This window comes from Mustela erminea, chromosome 1 (genome assembly GCF_009829155.1).
Source record: "Mustela erminea isolate mMusErm1 chromosome 1, mMusErm1.Pri, whole genome shotgun sequence".
In the NCBI taxonomy this organism is placed as follows: domain Eukaryota; kingdom Metazoa; phylum Chordata; class Mammalia; order Carnivora; family Mustelidae; genus Mustela; species Mustela erminea.
In genome coordinates, this window is record NC_045614.1 from 36,957,627 (window position 1) to 36,976,964 (window position 19,338).

General features: G+C 42.3%; 1 protein-coding gene across 2 annotated transcripts; it reads right to left on the reverse strand.

Annotated features, from left to right (window-relative positions):
- Nucleotides 1-2,552: 2,552 nt before the first annotated feature.
- On the reverse strand, nt 2,553-18,209 carry LMOD3 (leiomodin 3). Of its 2 annotated transcripts, XM_032324844.1 has the most exons (4): nt 18,050-18,209; nt 17,275-17,599; nt 13,125-14,525; nt 2,553-3,910 (listed from the first exon to the last, which is right to left on the reverse strand). In XM_032324844.1, the coding sequence occupies exons 2-4, from the start codon at nt 17,566-17,568 to the stop codon at nt 3,884-3,886; spliced, it is 1,722 nt and encodes a 573-aa protein (XP_032180735.1). In that variant the 5' UTR covers nt 17,569-17,599; nt 18,050-18,209; the 3' UTR covers nt 2,553-3,883. The 2 variants fall into 2 exon arrangements, with proteins under 2 accessions (XP_032180735.1, XP_032180730.1); XM_032324839.1 differs by lacking the exon at nt 18,050-18,209 and having other exon boundaries at nt 17,275-17,782.
- Nucleotides 18,210-19,338: the final 1,129 nt, after the last annotated feature.

The window sequence follows — 19,338 nt, forward strand, 5'->3', positions numbered from 1 at the left end:
CGTGCCCTGCGACAGAAACCACTCAGCTTGGGTTTCACACACCATAGTCTCCCCTCCATGCCCCTATCCGTGCTTCTGCTTTCCATGGTTTCAGCGGCCTACAGTCAGCCTCAGTCCAGAAGCAGACGATCCTCCTCCCGACACACCAGGAGGTCAATGATAACAAATATGACAACACAATGCCTATGTAATTCCCCTCACTTCATCTCCACAGGAGGCATTTTCTCATCTCACATCATCACAGAACAAGGGTGAGTATGTACAGTCAGATGATTTTGAGAGACCGCATTCACATAACCTTTATCACAGCATATTATTATTGTTGTTGTTCTAGTTTATTATCAGTTTTTGTTGTTAATCTCTGTGCCTCATTTATAAATTAAACTTTGTTGTAGGCATGTACAGGGAAAAAACCATATATAGGGGATTCATTACTATCTGTGGTTTCAGGCATCCACTGGGGTTCTTAGGCCATATCCCCACTGGATGAGGGTTGGGGGGGGGGCTATAGCACTATTTAGTAATAGTTTAATTCTTTAGTAATTTCAAGTCAGAATAAAATTGAATTCCAATGGGATCCTTTTTTAGACCTGACATATTATTTTTTTTAAAGATTTATTTATTTATTTGATAGAGATCACAAGTAGGCAGAGAGGTAGGCAGAGAGAGAGGAGGAAGCAGGCTCCCCGCTGAGCAGAGAGCCAGATGCGGGGCTCGATCCCAGGACCCTGGGATCATGACCTGAGCCGAAGGCAGAGGCTTTAACCCACTGAGCCATCCAGGTGCCCCTAGACCTGACATATGACATATTTGAACCCTTTCTAGTGTCTACATGAATTCTGTAGACTGAGTGCTAAAGTGACAACTTAAATAAAATATATACTCATAATAATTACTAAGGGTTGGTGGTCAATTCTGAAAGGAAAATAATGTAAAAATGTAGCATGTAAGAGCTGTAAATCATTGCATTTTAAAAACAAGGGGCACCTGGCGGGCTTGGTCAGAGTGGAATCAAGAGTGCGACTCTTGATCACAGGGTTGTGAGTTCAAGCCCTGTGCTGGGTTTAGAGATTACTAAAAATCTTAAAAAAAAAAAAAAAAAATTAAAAACAAGTTAAATATATGCAATGGAATATTATGCAGCCATCAGAAAGGATGAATACCCAACTTTTGTATCAACATGGACAGGACTGGAAGAGAATATGCTGAGTGAAATAAGTCAAGCACAGAGAGTCAATTATCATATGGTTTCACTTACTTGTGGAGCATAAGGAATTACATGGAGGACATTAGGAGAAGAAGAGGAGAAGTGAGTTGGGGGAAATCAGAGGGGGAGATAAACCATGGGAGACTGCTGTGAACTCTGAGAAACAAACTGAGGGTTTTGGAAGGGAGGGGGTGGGGAGAATGGGTGAGCCTGGTGGTGGGTATTAAGGAGAGGATGAATTGCTTGGAGCACTGGGTGTGATGCATAAACAATGAATTTTGGAACACTGAAAATAAATAAAATTAAAACAGTAAAAAAAAAAAGTTAAAATCTTCAACTAAGATTTTTAGGTTAGGAGTGGGTAGATGGAACAAGTGTAAGTAAGCGGCTTCACCTGTCCCTTGACAAAAGTCTGTGTAGTGAAACAGTAAGCTAAGAATTTGGATCACCTTTTCTCATCACACATCTAAAATGAAAGCCATCTTTTGGGACTATTAGCACTTTTTGAAATTCCTGACTTTATTAATACTGTGGCTATATAAGCAAACATATAAGGTCTTTCAAGAACTTCAACCACTGGGGTGCCTGAGTGGCTCAGTGGGTTAAGCCTCCGCCTTGGGCTCAGGTCATGATCGCAGGGTCCTGGGATAGAGCCCCGCATTTTGCTTTCTGTTCAGCAGGGAGCCTGCTTCCCTCTCTCTTGCTGCCTGCCCCTCTGCTTACTTGTGATCTCTCTCTCTCTGTGTCAAATAAATACATGAAATCTTAAAAAAAAAGAAAAAAAGAACTTCAACCACTAATACATAGTAAGCTTTTAAACATGTTTAGAGCACTATGTCCCATGGGTGCTCTTGATGTGGAATATGCTAGACACTTACAAAGCTCCTGCTTGGCATGCAAGGAGGTTTTATAGAAATGGTAACATAGAAAAAAATTCTCAGCTATTTGCTACTGTAAAATCAGTTACCTGACTGAAACTATAGCTATTCAAACTATAGCTTTAGTACACACTAAATTATCCTTAAAAAAATGGAAACATCATATTTCTTTCCCATGACTTGTCCTTCTAAATAATTTAACTTTTCTCCATCAGATCTATTCTCTCCTAGCCAGTTTTGCTTGTGATGTACCACCTATGATTATATAAAAGGAGAAAGAGAGGGGCGCCTGGGTGGCTCAGTGGGTTAAGCCTCTGCCTTCGGCTCAGGTCATGGTCTCGGAGCCCTGGGATTGAGCCCTGCATCAGGCTCTTTGCTTAGTGGGGAGCCTGCTTCCCACCCCCTGCCCTGCCTGCCTCTCTGCCTGCTTGTGATCTCTGTCAAATAAATAAATAACATTAAAAAAAAAAAAGTAGAAAGAGAGCAGGTGCCATCTGTTCAGTCAGGTAAAGAAGACAGAAAAGACACCAATGTGTGATTTCCTGATTTCTAATGTTCATGCCACATCTATACAAAATTTCAGATTCTATGCACCTAGCGACTAGACCAGATAATTAAGAACTCCAGGAACTTGGAAAGACCACTGGGGTTGTTTGGAAGATTTTTATGGAGGATTAGGACCTAACCCACCTGTAAAGATGGGGTAGGACTTTGGTAAGCCTGAAGAAGGTAACAGAGACGAAGGTAACAGAGAGAAGAAGAAAAGTGTTTTGGAAAGTGTTCCATGGAAGGATCAAGGAGAGCAAGGCACAGGGTATGTATGAGGATGTCTTATCAAGAGAAGTATAAAGAATCTGTGGCAAAGCAGACTCAATTACTAAATTGGGAACAGATAAAGGAGGGCCTTGAATAATGTTAAGAAACTGAAGTTTAATCCTATAGCAAGTTGCCTTTAGAAGGTTTCTGATGAGACTTACAAGACCAAATTAGCGTCACAAACTAAACATATATATTTCATTAGCAAAAACTAAAAACTTGTGATTAACTATCTTATTTATGCAAAAAATTTTATTTTTTAAACAAAACAAAAATGCTGTCTTTGTTCCTTTATATATGGAAACAAGGAAGTCTACACGTATATATGTATCTATACCTACAGGGGTTTTCCCCCATGACTTTTCCTGGAAACACTGTGTTCTCCATGTCCTGTGCCCCCTTGCTCCACTCCTCACAGATACGTACCCCTTCTGAAGTACGATGCGCCAGGGGAATGGCCAGGAGAGCAAGCTAACAGGGTTGGAAACTGAAAATCCCGCCTCCTTCTCCAGAGAAGAGCTAACGAACAGGTCTTCCATTTCAGAGCATCAGCGGGCCTGGAGTTCAATTCACATTTCCACAGAGTGATACAGATTTGTGCCATGAATCATAGCAGGAGATGGAGGAAGAAATATTTAACACATCTATAGTATTTATTGTCATTTACCAGAAGAAAGCAATAGTAAAACAAACGTTTATGGGGAAAAAATTTTCTTTTTTTTAAAATGCTAAATTTCACCCAAGTCACTCAAACGGATTGGAAGTAGAAAATGTTGTCCCAGAATAGTAATTTTTTTTTATCTCCCCCTTCTTTGCCAGCCTCTTATTTTGCCCCTGCCTTTACAGAATACTCCTATCAGATGCCAGCCTTGTTCCCAGTTCTACCACCTGGCTCCAGAAGTATGCTGCTGAGACAGTCTCCAAGCTCTGACCGGACTCATTGTCTTAGTTCCTTGTTCTTCTAAGATTATTCTGTTCCCACTTATGCCAGTTCCTTTGGCAGTTGCACCTGTGGATTGAAGTAGTTGAAAAAAAGGGAAAAAAATTAATCCTGGAAATTCAAGAGTTAGGCAGCAAAAATGACAAAACTTACGTGCCTCTGAAGTTGCAAAAATGGATGAGAAATTTGGGCCAGAGAGCCTCCCAAAGCATAATAAAACAACAGTAACAACTGTATCCATCATCCCTGGGGCATTTCATGATGCCAGGGACTGATCTAAGGGCTGTAAGCACATGGTAAATCATCTCATAAAAACAAAAGGGCAGGGGTGCCTGGGTGGCTCACTGGGTTAAAGCCTCTGCCTTCGGCTCAGATCATGATCCCAGGGTCCTGGGATTGAGCCCCGCATCAGGCTCTCTGCTCAGTGGGGAGCCTGCTTCCTCCAATCTCTCTCTCTCTGTCTACTTGTGATCTCTGTCTGTCAAATAAATAAATAAAATCTTAAAAACAAAACAAAACAAAAAAACGAAACAAAAAGCCCAAAAGGGCAGATGCTGGAGTCTGCCCAGTTCAAATCCTGGTACTGGTATTACTAGATGTGCGGTCGCAGGTATCAGTGTTCTGAGCTATAAACTGACCGTAACAGCACGGGTCTAACAGACAAAGCTATTTTAAGGATTATGTGATAGAAAACAAGTTAGTAAGCAATACCACACTTCAAGAACATTTTCTCATTTTACTCTACAATAGCCTTGTTAAGGAGGAGACAGGCTCAGAGAGGAGAAGGCGTTTCCCACCCAACTGGTTAGTGCCAGGGCAGGATCACAACCCAGATCTGCCTGATTTCAATACCCAAGCCTGAACCACAAAAAACCCCCACAAGAGTATATGATAGATGTTCTTTTATAACCTGGCCTTTCCTTTTTGAAGCACATTCCCAATTTGAAGGTCAATTAAATTTAAAAAGCAAAGTATTTGGAGAAGAAGGCCCAAGGGCAAAATAAATGACCAAAGAGTAGCTTACATCTGACTTGCAGGTTTGTATCATTGGAACGCCTTAAAGATAAGGCAAGTTCTTAAACAGTGCCAGGTGGTGTTACATCTTGGGAGTGACTTAGCCATCCTGCAGGAACCTTCCAGAGGACACTGAAGAGGTACAGAGGACACTCAGAGCTTGTATAATAATGAGTAAGAATTTTTCTCCTGTTCCCCATATCCACCTGCCAATGTGAGGAGCCATTCTGGCCATCTGTTACGGCTCCTCCTGCAGCCAGTCTTCTCTCAGCGTTTGGCTGGAAAGATTTCCCAATCTCCTGCCCACCAGGGAAACTGCCCTCAAGCAGTTGCTACTGCCTGCCCAGCCTTCAAACCAAGGGGTTCTCCATGTGCTTCTGACCCTCTCCATCCTAGTGCCTGACTTTCAGGATGCACCTGTCTAGGGCTCAACCATGGAGAACACCAACAGGGAAGAACACCAGTGAGCCCAAAATACAATGCCACGTAGTTAAAAGAACTACAAATAATTAAAACAGTGTGTTCTTTGTATTGCGGGATGGAAAAAAAAAAAGCATTTTAAATAATGCTATTCCAGATGTATGTTTAGATGCAGGGGAGGGATCCAAAACAATACAAATACTTTAAAAAGCAAAATGTGGCACTGACCCAACATAGTAAACCCAGATACATATTGACATATTTAAAACATGACCAAGATGGCAATTCAGAACATTGTGAAAAAGAATCCCTGGTTGGCTATCATTGATCAGTGATTTGGAAAAAAAAGAAAAATCCAAAGTGGGTTTCTTGCTCCCTACGTCCTTCTAAAATTTAACCTTTTAACTCATCTGTAATAAGGAATTAAAAAAAAAAACTAAAAGTGACAAAAGCAGCAATAAAAGATGGGCAAATATTTTAGTAAGCTTCAAAAGAAGCCATTTCTAAGCAGAACCCAAAAGACAGAAACTAGAGAGGAAAAGATAACCAGCCTTGATGTTATAAATATATAAAACTTACAAACATGGCAATCTGCTTGCCGTATGGTTTGGGGGCCCTGTTCCCCCTTTCACTGGTTAGTTAAAATTCATTTAAGAAAAGTATGTGTGCAGAGCATCCCACAGGGCTCACACTTATATACACTCACAGAGATGGAGGCAGGAAAAGAAGACCGTCTCCAGGGGTCATTTCATTGGGCACATCAAGTTGAGTTACTGCTTTCAGTCAACACCCCAGTAGGTGTCCAGAAAGAGCTGAGGAAGGCCTACTCTGAGGAATTCAGAATCTACTAGGAGACCCACACTATACTCATAAGGGTGCTCAAGCAGAATGTGGGAGATGCTGTAAGAGACATATGCATGAAGGGTCATGGAAACATAGAGGGAGCGCATTCACTCCTGATGATTCGTTTGGTTTCTTTTGCTATAAGAAGTCCTGTTTGCGCCAAGCCTGTTTGGATAGCTTTCAAGAGATAGAATTAAAGGTCATATGAGCAAAGTGTATGGAGGCAAGAAAAGAAGACCCTTTGGGGGAAATATCAAGGGATGTGATTCGTCGTGGGTGCCATAGACTTGGGGTTGTTGTCAGTGGGATGTCCACAGTAGCAGAATCAGTGTCATCAAGGACCTGGAGAGAAAGGCAAATTCTCAGGCACCATCCAAAATCCACTGAATCAGGAACTCTAGAGACGGGCTCAGGAATCGGCACTCAGCCTTTGAGGTGGTTCTGATGCATGCTAAAATTTAAGACTCACCATCACAGACTTCAGAAACATTGTATACCATAAACTCTTTTTCCAACTAGGTATTAGGAAAAGGCAGTTCCTATGCTCTGTAGTTCTGGTCAACGTATGCTCTTTCAGGATGAGTTTGAAATATTACACAGTTCTTTCTCGAGGAGACCTCTTGTATAAAGAACTGATGGAACAAATAAAATAAGGAACAAAAATATAGGGCAGAGGGAAAAGTCATTGAAGACAACTCTGGGGCTTTAGACCTGAATGTGCAAGAGAAGGGAAAGAACAGTGAACACAGGGAACCAGAAACACCAGCAGGTCTCAACTCAAGAGGTTGGCTGGGGGGGGGGGGCGCCTGGGTGGTTCAGTGGGTTAAGCCACTGCCTTCGGCTCAGGTCATGGTCTCAGAGTCTTGGGATCAAGCCCCGCATGGGGCTCTCTGCTCAGCGGGGAGCCTGCTTCCTCCTCTCTCTACCTGCCTCTCTGCCTGCTTGTGATCTCCGTCTGTCAAATAAATAAATAAAATTAAAAAAAAAAAAAAAGAGGTTGGCTGGGGAAAGACTGAACGAAGGTGCTAAGAAAACTCCAGTGATCTAAATGGAAAGAGAGATCTGGGAAGTATCCTAGATTATGTGACAATGGAAACAAAAGGAAAAGATAAAATGGGAAAGGGGAGGAAATTGCGGAAGTATGGAATCCAGAAATCCTTAAGAGAAAGAAGATCTTGTTAATGAGGCGAAGAAGAAATGGCCAGAGGTGGAAATGAAGACTCCAGGGTCTATAATGTCCCATTTCATAATCATAACTACCTATATGTCATGGAGTCTTTTGGCTAACCAAGGCTACTTTTGATATTCTTTTCTTTTTTTAAGGTTTTGTTTATTTATTGGCAGACAGAGATCACAAGTAGGCTGAGAGGCAGGCGGGGGGTGGGGAGCAGGGCCCCTGCTGAGCAGAGAGCCCAATGCAGGGCTCTATCCCAGGACCCTGAGATCATGACCCAAGACAAAGGCAGATGCTTAACCCACAGAGCCACCCAGGCGCCCCGTGCTTTTGATATTCTTAAACTGAAGTCTTTCCAAAGGAGAAATTTAGCTGTGTTTTTAGGCATTGGGGTGGAAACAATCCAGGTATAGAGAGGTGAGCCCAAGGTGAAATTGAGTGAATGTTAAACCACCTTCTTTGATTGGCACTGAAGCCTGTGTGAGATATAAATGCATTGGCACTGGGCATTGATATCGGTAAATGAAATCGTCACAGATGGGATCTTATCTCAGGGAGAAGTACAAAGACCCATCTGGGATGGTAGGCAGTGAACGGTCCACAAAATTTTTCAGGATAAAGGGAAATCCCAGGGCACCTGGGTGGCTCAGTGGTTTAAGCCTCTGCCTTCGGCTCAGGTCATGATCCCAGGGTCCTGGGATTGAGCCCCAAGTCGGGCTCTCTGCTCAGTGGGGAGCCTGCTTCCTCCTCTTTCTCTGCCTGCCTCTCTGTCTGCTTGTGATCTCTGTCTCTCAGGTAAATGGATAAAATCTTAAAAAAGAAGAAAAGAGAAAAAAAGAAAAAGGAAATCCCACATTTGCCCAGGGAGGGGTAAGCCTCCAATTTCTCAGTTATTAACTCATCAGGAAAGGACTCTGTGATTATTGAACGAATTCACTTTGTTAGGCAAGACAGAGAGTTTAAAAGCACAGCTAAAAACAAGAACAAAACAAACTAAAAAAATTCTACAGGAGCCAAGTAAGTAATGTCAACAAGTGAAACAGGCCCGGTGTTAGGCGGTAGGGCATGGTGGAGACTGAGAAGAACTGGAGAATCCATTACCTATCTTAAGGGAGAAGCCAAACGTCAAATCCAGCTGATGAGTGCCATGCAAACCCAAGCCCACTGTGGCCAGCTCTGATGTTTCAGGTGATGCCAAAGAACTAAATGTTATTATGGGTATTTTCAATTTGGTACAACAATATCCAAGCCAAACACTCCAGGCCTGCAGATGTGGCTGACAGTCGGCCTGTTCTCACATACCTGGCCCACAGAACACATCTCTCTTAAACTCTCTTAAACTGGGTAAAAGGGCAGCTTCTTGGAGGAGGTAGCATTTAAGCCAAGCCAGTATATAGATTTCCCTTTATTCTTTGCTACCAACTTCATTTTAGGGGTCCCAGGCCAGAAATATGGCGTGGGGGAGAGAACAGGCATTGAAATGAAAAAAATACAATTAAAAAATATAAACGGACTGCTTGATGGGATATGTTTTGCATATACAAAATTACTATTTCCAAGTCCATGAGAGGAAAACAGAAGACTGTAAAAGGAAAACAAGACTAGCTAAAACTAAATCATTTATGTTTTTGGATATTCAAGATTCCAGTTAGGATCCTCAGCTTTTAAAAAATCACAATGAGGGGCGCCTGGGTGGCTCAGTCGGTTAAACTGCTGCCTTTGGCTCAGGTCATGATCCCAGGGTTTTGGGATCGAGTCCCACATCGGGCTCCTTGTCCAGCAGGGAGCCTGCCATTTGGCCTGCTTGTGCTCTCTCTATGATAAATAAATAAATAAAATATATTTTTTAAGATTTTCTTTATTTATTTGACAGAGAGAGATAGCACAAGTAGGCAGAGAGGCAGGCAGAGAGAAAGAGGAGGAAGCAGGCTCCCTGTTGAGCAGAGAGCCCGCTGTGGAGCTTGATCCCAGGACCCTGGGATCATGACCTGAGCCGAAGGCAGAGGCTTTAACCTACTGAGCCACCCAGGCACCCCAATAAATAAAATCTTTAAAAAAAAAAATCACAATGAAAATGAAATCTTCCATTTGCAATGATGTGGATGGAGGGTATTATGCTAAGCAAAATAAGTCAGTCAGAGAAAGGCAATCATCGTATGAGCTCACTGATATGTGGCATTTAAGAAACAAACCCGAGGAGTATAGAGGAAGAGAGGAAAAAAAAATGAAACAAGATGAAATCAGAGAGGGAGATAAACCATGAGTGGCTCTTAATCATAGGAAACAAACTGAGGGTTACTGGAGGGTAACTGGAGTTACTGGAGGGAGGGGAGGTTTCCTGGAGGGGAAGAGATAAGTGGGTGATGGACATTAAGGGAGATATGTGATGCAATGAGCACCGGGTATTATATAAGACTGATGAACCACAGACCTGTACCCCTGAAACCAATAATACATTATATGTTAGTTAATTGAATTTAAATGGAAAAATATTTTTTAAAAATCACAACATTTCAAAATTATACTTTAATTCTAACCTCATCCTTTCAAAACCCAGGGGTTTGGAGGGCATCTCTGTCCACCAGTCCAAGAGTGGGGGAGAAAAACCTAAAAATCTTTAATTTCACTTTTCCCAAATGAGGGCTGTTATGTCTCATTTGACTGGCTAAAAATACCCCTTTCTGCTGGGATTTTGTAGTATTGCCACCAATGGTGTTTTCTATATTCCTCTCAGTCTAAGAGGCACATTTTGTGACATTTCCACGGATCCCCAAATCAGAAAGCATCTTACAGTCCGTAAGCTTTACAACAGTTGACGGTAGATTCAAGCATGAACACACCACGGCTTTCCACACTATCAGCAGCTCCATTAACTATGCACGCAGATGTGCTGCCATTTAGAGTAGCTTTTTGAAGAAGGACAACGCCGACTTGGCAAAATGGGGTGGGAATGTAACTCTTTGTACTATTTTTGAACTTCTGCAAGTCCAAATGATTTCGCAATAAAAAAGACTGTCTTCTAAAAAGATCACACTGCGATTCAGCATGAAAGCAGAAATTTACTATGTATGCAGCAAGGAACACAATTTGATCGGTGGGGAACAAAGGGACATTAGTGGAGTGAATTTTGGTCAGTGGGATGAAATCATTTGCACATCTTTTTTTTTTTTTTTTCCAGAGCATTCACAGGACTATGTGTATGAAGCTGTGTGACGATCTCTATCTCATGCACCTGCAGAGATGACTCTCACAGGCCACGCCAGGCAGGTGAAAGCAGGAGAAACTGCCAATCCCTTGGAACAGATAAAGGACACTTCAAAGCATAGGCTGCTTTGCAAGACACTCATTCAAAAATCATGTCAGCATTTACTTTGAAGCGTGTTTCTTTCTTAACGGACATCAAGCACAAAACAAAACACAGCTTACAACCGACAGCAGTTTAGAACTGATGGAAAATAGAAAATGTAGCAATCAGCCAGGGTTGCGTTTTTGTGGTTATCCTCATTAATTTATTTTCATGTCTTTTGTTCTAGAATCTGGACTCAAAGTTGAAGTGTTTCGGTTGACTAAAAGGCAGAGGGTCCTGGTTGTGGAAGTTATAAAACCAAGACTGTAAGTTCCATGAGGTCAAGACTGTGCCTGTCTTATTCGGCCTGTGCCCCTGTCCCCTCTGATGGTACCTGACACAGGTGCACTACATAAGTGCTACACTAACAAATAAGTGAATGGGCAGAATGAAACAGACTCCAGGGTAAGCAGACTTGCTCAGAGAACACTCCCTCGGAAGACAGGGAATCATCCGAACTTCATACTCTCTTCTAATCCGAACCCACAGGTCACCTCTAATGCAGATTTTAGAAAGACTTCTCTTGGGGCACCTGGCTGGCTCAGTTGGTTGAATCTGACTCTTTTTTTTTTTTTTTTAAAGATTTTATTTATTTCAGAGAAAGAGAGAGAGAGAATACACTAATGGGGAGGGGCAGAGAGACCAGGAGACACCCAGTTGAACAGGGAGCCTGATGAAGGACCCAATACCAGGACCCTGACTTGCCAAAGGCAGACACTTAACTGACTGAGCCACCCAGACATCCCACTTGTCTGATGCTTGATTTCAGCTCAGGTCATGATCTCAGGGTCATGAGATCAAGCCCAGCATGGGGCTCTGTGCTGGGCGTGGCGCCTACTTAACAGACTCTCTCTCCCTCTGCCCTTCCTTCTCTCCATCTCTTAAAAAAAAAAAAAAAAAAGAACTCCTCTTCAGTCTTTTCAGACTGTTATTTTCTCTTGGTACACCCTCCAAGGCAGCTTGAATATGCTTTACCAATGACTGGTTACACAGTGACAGAGCTAGTTTCTCCCAAATCAACACCCCAAGCCACCCCCCTACAGGGGGTCTGGCTGCCTGGAGAAGAGCAGGTGCAGAAACTCTTTATACACTACCCAAGGGCAGGCAAAGAACTCTTGTCTGACCTCAGGGGACCTTCTAGTGTTCTCACCCTGTTCTACCCAAGGAAGAATCAGAATCCCTCTATGACACAGAGGAAAGTCATCTTTGATTTAGAAGAATGGAATGCTGTCAATTCTGCATTACCGCAGATGGGAAGAAGGGACATACATCTGTATAACACATCTTGAAGAAATTGTGACTCCCTATGATGAAATAATAGATGGACTGTTTGGCTCTATTACACTCTAGATTTTAAAATAATGCAGTTCGGGGCACCTGGGTGTCTCAGTGGGTTAAAGCCTCTGCCTTCGGCTCAGGTCATGATCTCAGGGTCCTGGGATCGAGCCTTGCATTGGGCTCTCTGCTCAGCAGGGAGCCTGCTTCCCTTCCTCTCTCTCTCTGCCTGTCTCTCTTCTTACTTATGATCTCTGTCAAATAAATAAATAAAATCTTAAAATAAAATAAAATTATACAGTTCATTATTAAGTACCTATGACTTTTGGACATACGCCTTTCAGATTCCATAGGTGCTATCATTGTAATGACAAAAAAAATCTTATTTCTTCAACTTCACCTGCAAGGAATACACATTTTCGTGTATCAACAGCAGTTAATCATGAATCGTGGTAATCATTAAAGCTGAAATCATAGTCAAAACTCCATTCATTCACGGAGCTTAAAATCGATAGCAGTTTAGAACTGATGGAAAATAAGAAAAGGTAGCAATTAGCCAGGGGTTCTGGAGATGCTATCCTGACGTTTACCGTTTATCTGGCCACCTAAACAGTGAAGAGTACAGAAATGCCATTGCAGGTAGTCTATCTTCATCTACTAAAAAAGAACCAACTATTTTTAAACATTCTGGAAGCACTCAGTTATTTACAAATGATGGGCCTAAATTAGGCTTCATCCTTACTTATTCCTGCAGCAGGTTCCTCGAGATCTCTGAAGGTCAGCTCTGCGGCTGGGGTGGATAAACGCTTGGCCCTGGACCTGGAGCTGAATTTCAGTGTCGACTCTACCACTTTCTAGCTCTGCCTCCTATACACGGTACTGAACTTCTCTAAGCCTCAGTTTCTCTTTTATAAAATAGGGAGAATAATAATACCTACCTCCTAGGGTTGTTAAGAGGATGAGTTAATTCATATAATGTATCTGGCCTACAATAATCGCTCAATACACCTTAGCTGTGAATCGCACTGGTACAAAGTTGTCTAGTTCTTTATGTGTCCTCGGGGATAACTGGTAATTTTGTTGCCCTGGTAATGCTGATGGCTTCCTCTGGTTAGTCACCACTAGTGAGACTCTCCCGGTGTTAAAACAAGCAGGAGGTAGAGGTGGGATACCCTGGAACTCGTTCACCATTTCTCCTCCCCTCTACTTACGGGCTTAAGATAGGCGACATTGCTGTGGCGAATGTCATTCAAGAGCTGATCTCTGGGAGTGATTTCCACCAGCGGGGGTGGCCTGTTTTTCGGCACCGGTTTGAGCGTTCTGATGACATCTTTGAGGTTGGTCTTCTCGGGCGGCTCTCTGGCCTCGGGCATCCGAGACTTGCGTTGCATCCTCTTCAGCTTCACCACTCGGAAGGAGTCAGGGTCCGTCCTGTACTTCGGGGGCTGTGACGGCTTCTTCATCATTTCATTCTGTCGATTGAAGGCGGCCGCTTGGAGGTTGGGAGGCTGTGGAGGAGGCTGGAGGAACTCCTGCATCCTGGGATCGGGCATGGGTCCCCCCAGCCTCTCCCACATTCCAGGTGGCAGCCCCAACCCATTCTCCAACATGGCTATCAACTTCCTCTGCTCTTTGAGCTGCTGCTGTTTTTGTTCCTCTTGTCTTTTCTGCCGCTGCTTGTCCTGATTCCTGGTGAGCAGGTTGGTCACCACCATTCTGGGACCCGGGAGCTCAAAATGGTAGCCCACCTTCAGGAGAGTGGTGTTGGCCTTCAACAGCCGGGAGATTTCCATTTCGGCATGGTGGCCCAGCATGTGCCTTTGATTGTGGAACCGAAGTTCGGTGAGCGTCTCGTTGAACTGGAGGCACCTCATGATGGCCACGATTCCTTTCCCCGTGATGAAGTTGGACTCGATGTTGAGAGTGGTAATGCTCCTATTTTCCCGCAGCATGTTCGCCAAGGCAAACGCGACGTTCTCATCCGCGCCCACGTTGGCTAAGCTGAAGGTTTTGATGTGTTTGTTTTTCTTCATTGCGTTGACGAAGTCCAGCAACATCTCCTTGGGGATGTTTTCAATGTTGTTCAGGTTGAGCTCCTTCATGTCAGGGTCATTCTGTCTAACGCGCCTCAAGCTCCCATCCAGGTCTGTTTGGTTTCCCGAAGGCCTCGCACTTACCTTTAGAAAACTGGTATCTAGCGCTAACTTCTTGGGATCTAATTTTGATATTTTCTTCTCACTTTTTTCTTGGACCTCTGGTCCGTCTTTCTGTTCTCCAAATGCCTTCTTAGCTACTTGTGCACAGCTGCTCTCCCCGTTCCTGATCTGCTGCTCTACCCCACCTTCCTCGCCTCTTTGTGGCTTTTCCACACTCTCTTCACTGTCATCATCTCCTTCCTCGTCTTCATCCTCGTCATCTTCATCCTCGTCATCCTCATCCCCGTCATCTCCTTCATCTTCTTCACCACCAGCGTCATCGGTTTCTGGGACATCGCTGCTGCCTTTTGATTCTCTTTTATTTGCAGCAATTTCGTTGTTGAGCTTTTCTTTTAAATACTGGGACACATTTTTATTACCTTTGCCTACTTCTTCGTGCTGCTCTTGAGTGTCCACCTAAAAGACAGGTTTATGAGGATTAGAACACATGGGGATGGAGAAACAGGAAGCAGAGCAGTCGCTACTGGAAATAAGAGATTTATTAGGAAGTGAAATGAGTAAGCAAATAAATGGTGTGTATAGTGTTCCATTTGTGTGTGTATACATATACACAAACACATATACAATATATAAAAGCTTATAAGTGTATAGGAAAAACAAGTCTATGGTAATGCTTACCCAATTATCAGTTCTCTCTTAAAAATAGAGGGAATTATTAAGGTAACTGAGAAGGGGGCAGTGTCTGGCTGGCTCAGTCAGAGGAGCATGTGACTCCTGATCTCAGGGTTATGAGTTCAAGTCCATGTTGGCTGTAGAGATTACTTTAAAAATAAAATAAAATAAAATAAAATAAAAAGATAACTGGAGGGGCGCCTGGGTGGCTCAGTGGGTTAAGCCTCTGCTTTTGGCTCAGGTCATGGTCCCAGGCTCCTGGGATCGAGCCCCACATCGGGCTCTCTGTTCAGCAGGGAGCCTGCTTCCTCCTCTCTCTATGCCTGCTTTTCTGCCTACTTGTGATCTTTGTATGTCAAATAAATAAATAAAATCTTAAAAAAAAAAAGATAACTGGAGAGGGGATGCGTGTAATTCTAAAGTGTTTGTGTTTTTTAAAAAAATACACGTATTAGTTTTGTAAGCAAATATAATCTAAATAAAGATGAACTTTTATAGCCATACTACAGATAGATACAAACACATTTTGGGGGGGGCGTGTTGTGTTTATCTCATTCCATATGGTAAAATGAAACATAATTTTGGTTTTGGACTCTGTATTGTTTTTAAAAATGGTGTTCAATTCTAGAAGCGGCCCCAAAATTATTTGCTTTGAAAACCTTATGGAGTTATCGATCAATACACTGAAGTCTTTGTTTTATATATATCCAAATAGGCATTTTTGTGTTCAATAGTCCTAGGTTACACAAATTACTCATTGCTCCAAACAAAACTTACATCCCAAGATAGCTGCTAATCTAATATAATGTGTATATCAACTTTCCCTGAAAACATAACATACTGTGGGAAAAGTGAGAGCATTCTGATACCCTGAAATATACCAAAGACCTAGACTTGGATTTTTTGTCTCCTCAGCTCTATGACCACTATCCTGACTACTTCGAGGACAGGATCATGAGTCCAGTTTCTTTTGAAACCAAGTCTTTAGGGGGCGCTGCTGGCTACAAAAGAGGATCAGATTATACAGATCTTTAGAAACAATGCTTTGGGGCATCTGGGCAGCTCAGTGGGTTAAAGCCTCTGCCTTCAACTCAGGTCATGGTCTCAGGGTCCTAGGGTCAAGCCCCGCGTTGGGCTCTCTGCTCAGCAGGGAGCCTGCTTCCCCCTCTCTCTCTGTCTGCCTCTCTGCCTACTTGTGATCTCTCTGTCAAATAAATAAATAAAATCTTAAAAAAAAAAAAAGGGAACAATGCCTTAGTCTAGAAAGGAAATTAGCAGTTTCTAAACGATGTTTGTTAGATTCTTGCTTATCAATTAGTGTGCTTTCCTATACCACATGTGTACCTCATAGGTGTCATTTTGAAAGCTGGTGTAGCATTTTCAAGCAAGAACTTGATCTTCTTGCTTACAACATACGGTAGGTTGGAAGTGACAGTTGGCAACACTCATCCTAACCACTTTAAAGCCTTCTCTACTGCATTTCTCATCTGTCCCAGTAGGGGGAGACAATCATCAAGCTGTTTAAATTATACTAAGGGAAGACAAAAGTGTTCAAAGTACCCAGTTTTCTTTTTCTGAAATTTGCATTCAGAATAGAATTGGTTTTTACTCCAACTGTATAATATAGTCACTCAAAATAGCTGCAGATTGTACCTTAAACTCCAACCTGACCAAACGGGCAATTGCTTAAATTTAGTACATGTTTAAACTCTTCTGACCCTGAAACCAGTTTGTAAGTTTCCTTAATCACAGCCAGCATGATAGCAATGTGAGAAGATAGAGCTGTAACAGCAGGTATAACTAAAAGCGTCTTTACCTGCAGGGATCTTGGTCTTCCTTTGGCTTTGTCCTTTTTAAGTGGAACATTAAGAAAAGTATGCTGATATATGATAGGTTCATAGATGCAAATGCAATTCTAGTGGCCATATAAGAAATATATTTCAGAAAGAACGGTCTTTACAACAACTGTTCAATAGCTGTCAATTTCTAAATGTATTACTGATATCCAATAAACTGTGTTAATACGGAATTTTGGGAGTTATTTGACATGGTTGAACTATATAGATTATGTGGCGAGACTTCAGAAGGGCTGTGACGCCCTTGCAATTTTCTGTGAAATACTACCTATGAATGTGTAAGCAGAAGGAGGGGTACAGAGCATTCATCAGCTTCTTAAAGCATTCTATGTGTCCAAAAAAAAAAAAAAGGAGTTAAGGACAAATTCTTATAGGTTATGAGCTAATTCATTAAGATCATGTCTGTAGAATCAGGCTTTCCTACACAGTGAACCCCACAGCCATTAAAAAAAAAGAGACATTTACACGAAAACTATCACTTTTCCTTCCCAGTTATACCATGTAAGTGTTTCAGGAAGTTCCAGTCCGACATCAGATTAAATGTTAATGACCTAATCTAGCAGCGGCAACAAAACAAGACCAAACATGAAGTCTTGAGAAACGGACAGTTGCCGCAGGGACGCCTGTCGCTCGGGCCCAGGCAGACGATTCTCTGCTGTACACAAATTCCTGATTACCTGGGACGGCACAAAGGTGACAGGGACACGTTCATCCTCCAGCATGCGTCTGGATGCCTTTTGCCAATACATATAATCCATTAGAGACTTATGGTCAAAATTTCCTGTGGGTGGCTTGTCGGTCTGATCCTTCTGAATCATTCCAACGGGAAGCCTGGGGTCAGGGGCCATGACTTCCATTTCTGACTGCAGTTTTCTCAGCTCTTCGGGGGACAGGTTGGCCAAGATTTCATCTTCATCAATCTCCTCATCAAAGAGTTCTTCTTCGTCTGAATTCCTGCTGTGTTCTGACATGATTTTTTCCCCCCTGTATTTTTCTCTGTTACTAGAAAAGGAGAAATAATCAAAGACTCTCTCCAAATAAGCAAAAACTCTCAAGGAATTCCCCCTGGTTAACAAACATTCCAGGTTAACACTGCTTAAAGAGGTTTTCACCCCTGAGGATCTCAGTGGCCTGTGCTGAGCAGCTGGGGGGGTACTATAGCTAAGCTCACGCCGTATCTATATTAAGCAGGGCTTGGCTGGATAGCGTCAATTTATGAAACTACTGTGTGGCTCTCATTTTGGCAACGTGAGTCAGCTGTGCAAATCCATCTGACATTTCAGTACAGCTGCTGAGGTCTGCCAGCGAGTACCAGGTCTGGAGAATCTCTATGGGGATAAAATCAGTTCTTCCCAGGTACTGTCACACCTCAGTTCATGCAGCCCATACACACGTACTGTAACACTACAGGGGAGATCACTTCTTTTTTCTTAGCTGACTAGAGCAACTTACAAGTTTTGGGAGGGAAGATCCAACCAGCGACTGGAGTTCCACAGAAGTCAAAATTCTACTTGTGGGTGGAACTCGAGCTCTCGGGACTTCTCTCTTCATGCCAGGGTGACTCTGGAAGCAAACCGGCACACAGCAGAGCAGAGGTCTGGGTCTGTTTCTCATTCCCAGTGTAAGCTGAACCTCTGCAAGATGTCCTTATTTGCATCTCGATCCTGTGATTTGACAGATGGGGACAACCAGCGCTTGAATTCCACTATAAGCGAGGAGTTTAATATTCTAAATAATTGTTTTTTCTTACTAAATACCCATTAGCTAGGATAAATTGAAGTGGGTCACAAATGAAAGGCAACAAGCCCCCAAACTGTTAAAGTCCTGGAAGAAACCATGAGAGGATTTTTCTTTTTTTATGTCCTCAGAGGGCAGTATTTAATCCAAATGACAAATGCACGTTTTTTGGACCCAGATATTCCTCTTTTGGCAATGTATCCTACTGATAGGCTATCGATAGGGGTGAAATGACAGGTGTACAGAATTATTCAATATAACAGTATAGAATAGTATGTATTATATGTTGTTATTTGTAGGAGAAGAGGTAAAAGAATATAGGTATATATACACAAATTTTATCAACATAACGGATCCTTGGAAAAATATACAAGAAACCATTATCATCAGTACTTCTGGAGAGAAGAGTGGCTTGTCTGGGAGATGGGGCTGGGAAAGGCTTCGTTACTGTATACTCTTTCATAATTGCCAGCCTCGGGGCTTTATGAATATAATGCTTAGTCAAGCTTTTAATGCTTATTTCAATGCTTACTCAATGCTTATTTGTACATTTATTGTACAAAAATTAAGATAACACAGGGAAGTATAAAGAAAATAAAAATTTTCCCTTATGTCACCACTAAGAGCTACCACTCACTATTAACATTTTGGTTCATCAGTCCAGTCCATTCTTCCAGGCGCATGAACTAAATAATATTTTGTCATCTCTCTCTTTTTTTTTTTAATTACAAAATCAGGACTTTTTCATGGCATTTTTTCTACTACTACATAATTTTTAATAGCTCTCTGTTAAGACTCTGTATATGGATAGACAATAATTTATGTAAGCGATCCCCAATTGTTGAATATTTGGACTGTTTTCCATTCTCACAAGCACAAGGAGTTCTTAAATAAACAACCCCTCTAGCTAAATAATTATGGATGTGTAAAGTTATTTCCTTAGGATAAGCTGAATACATTCTAAGAAGTGAAATTGCTCGGTCCAAGGGTATGAAGAAGTGGAA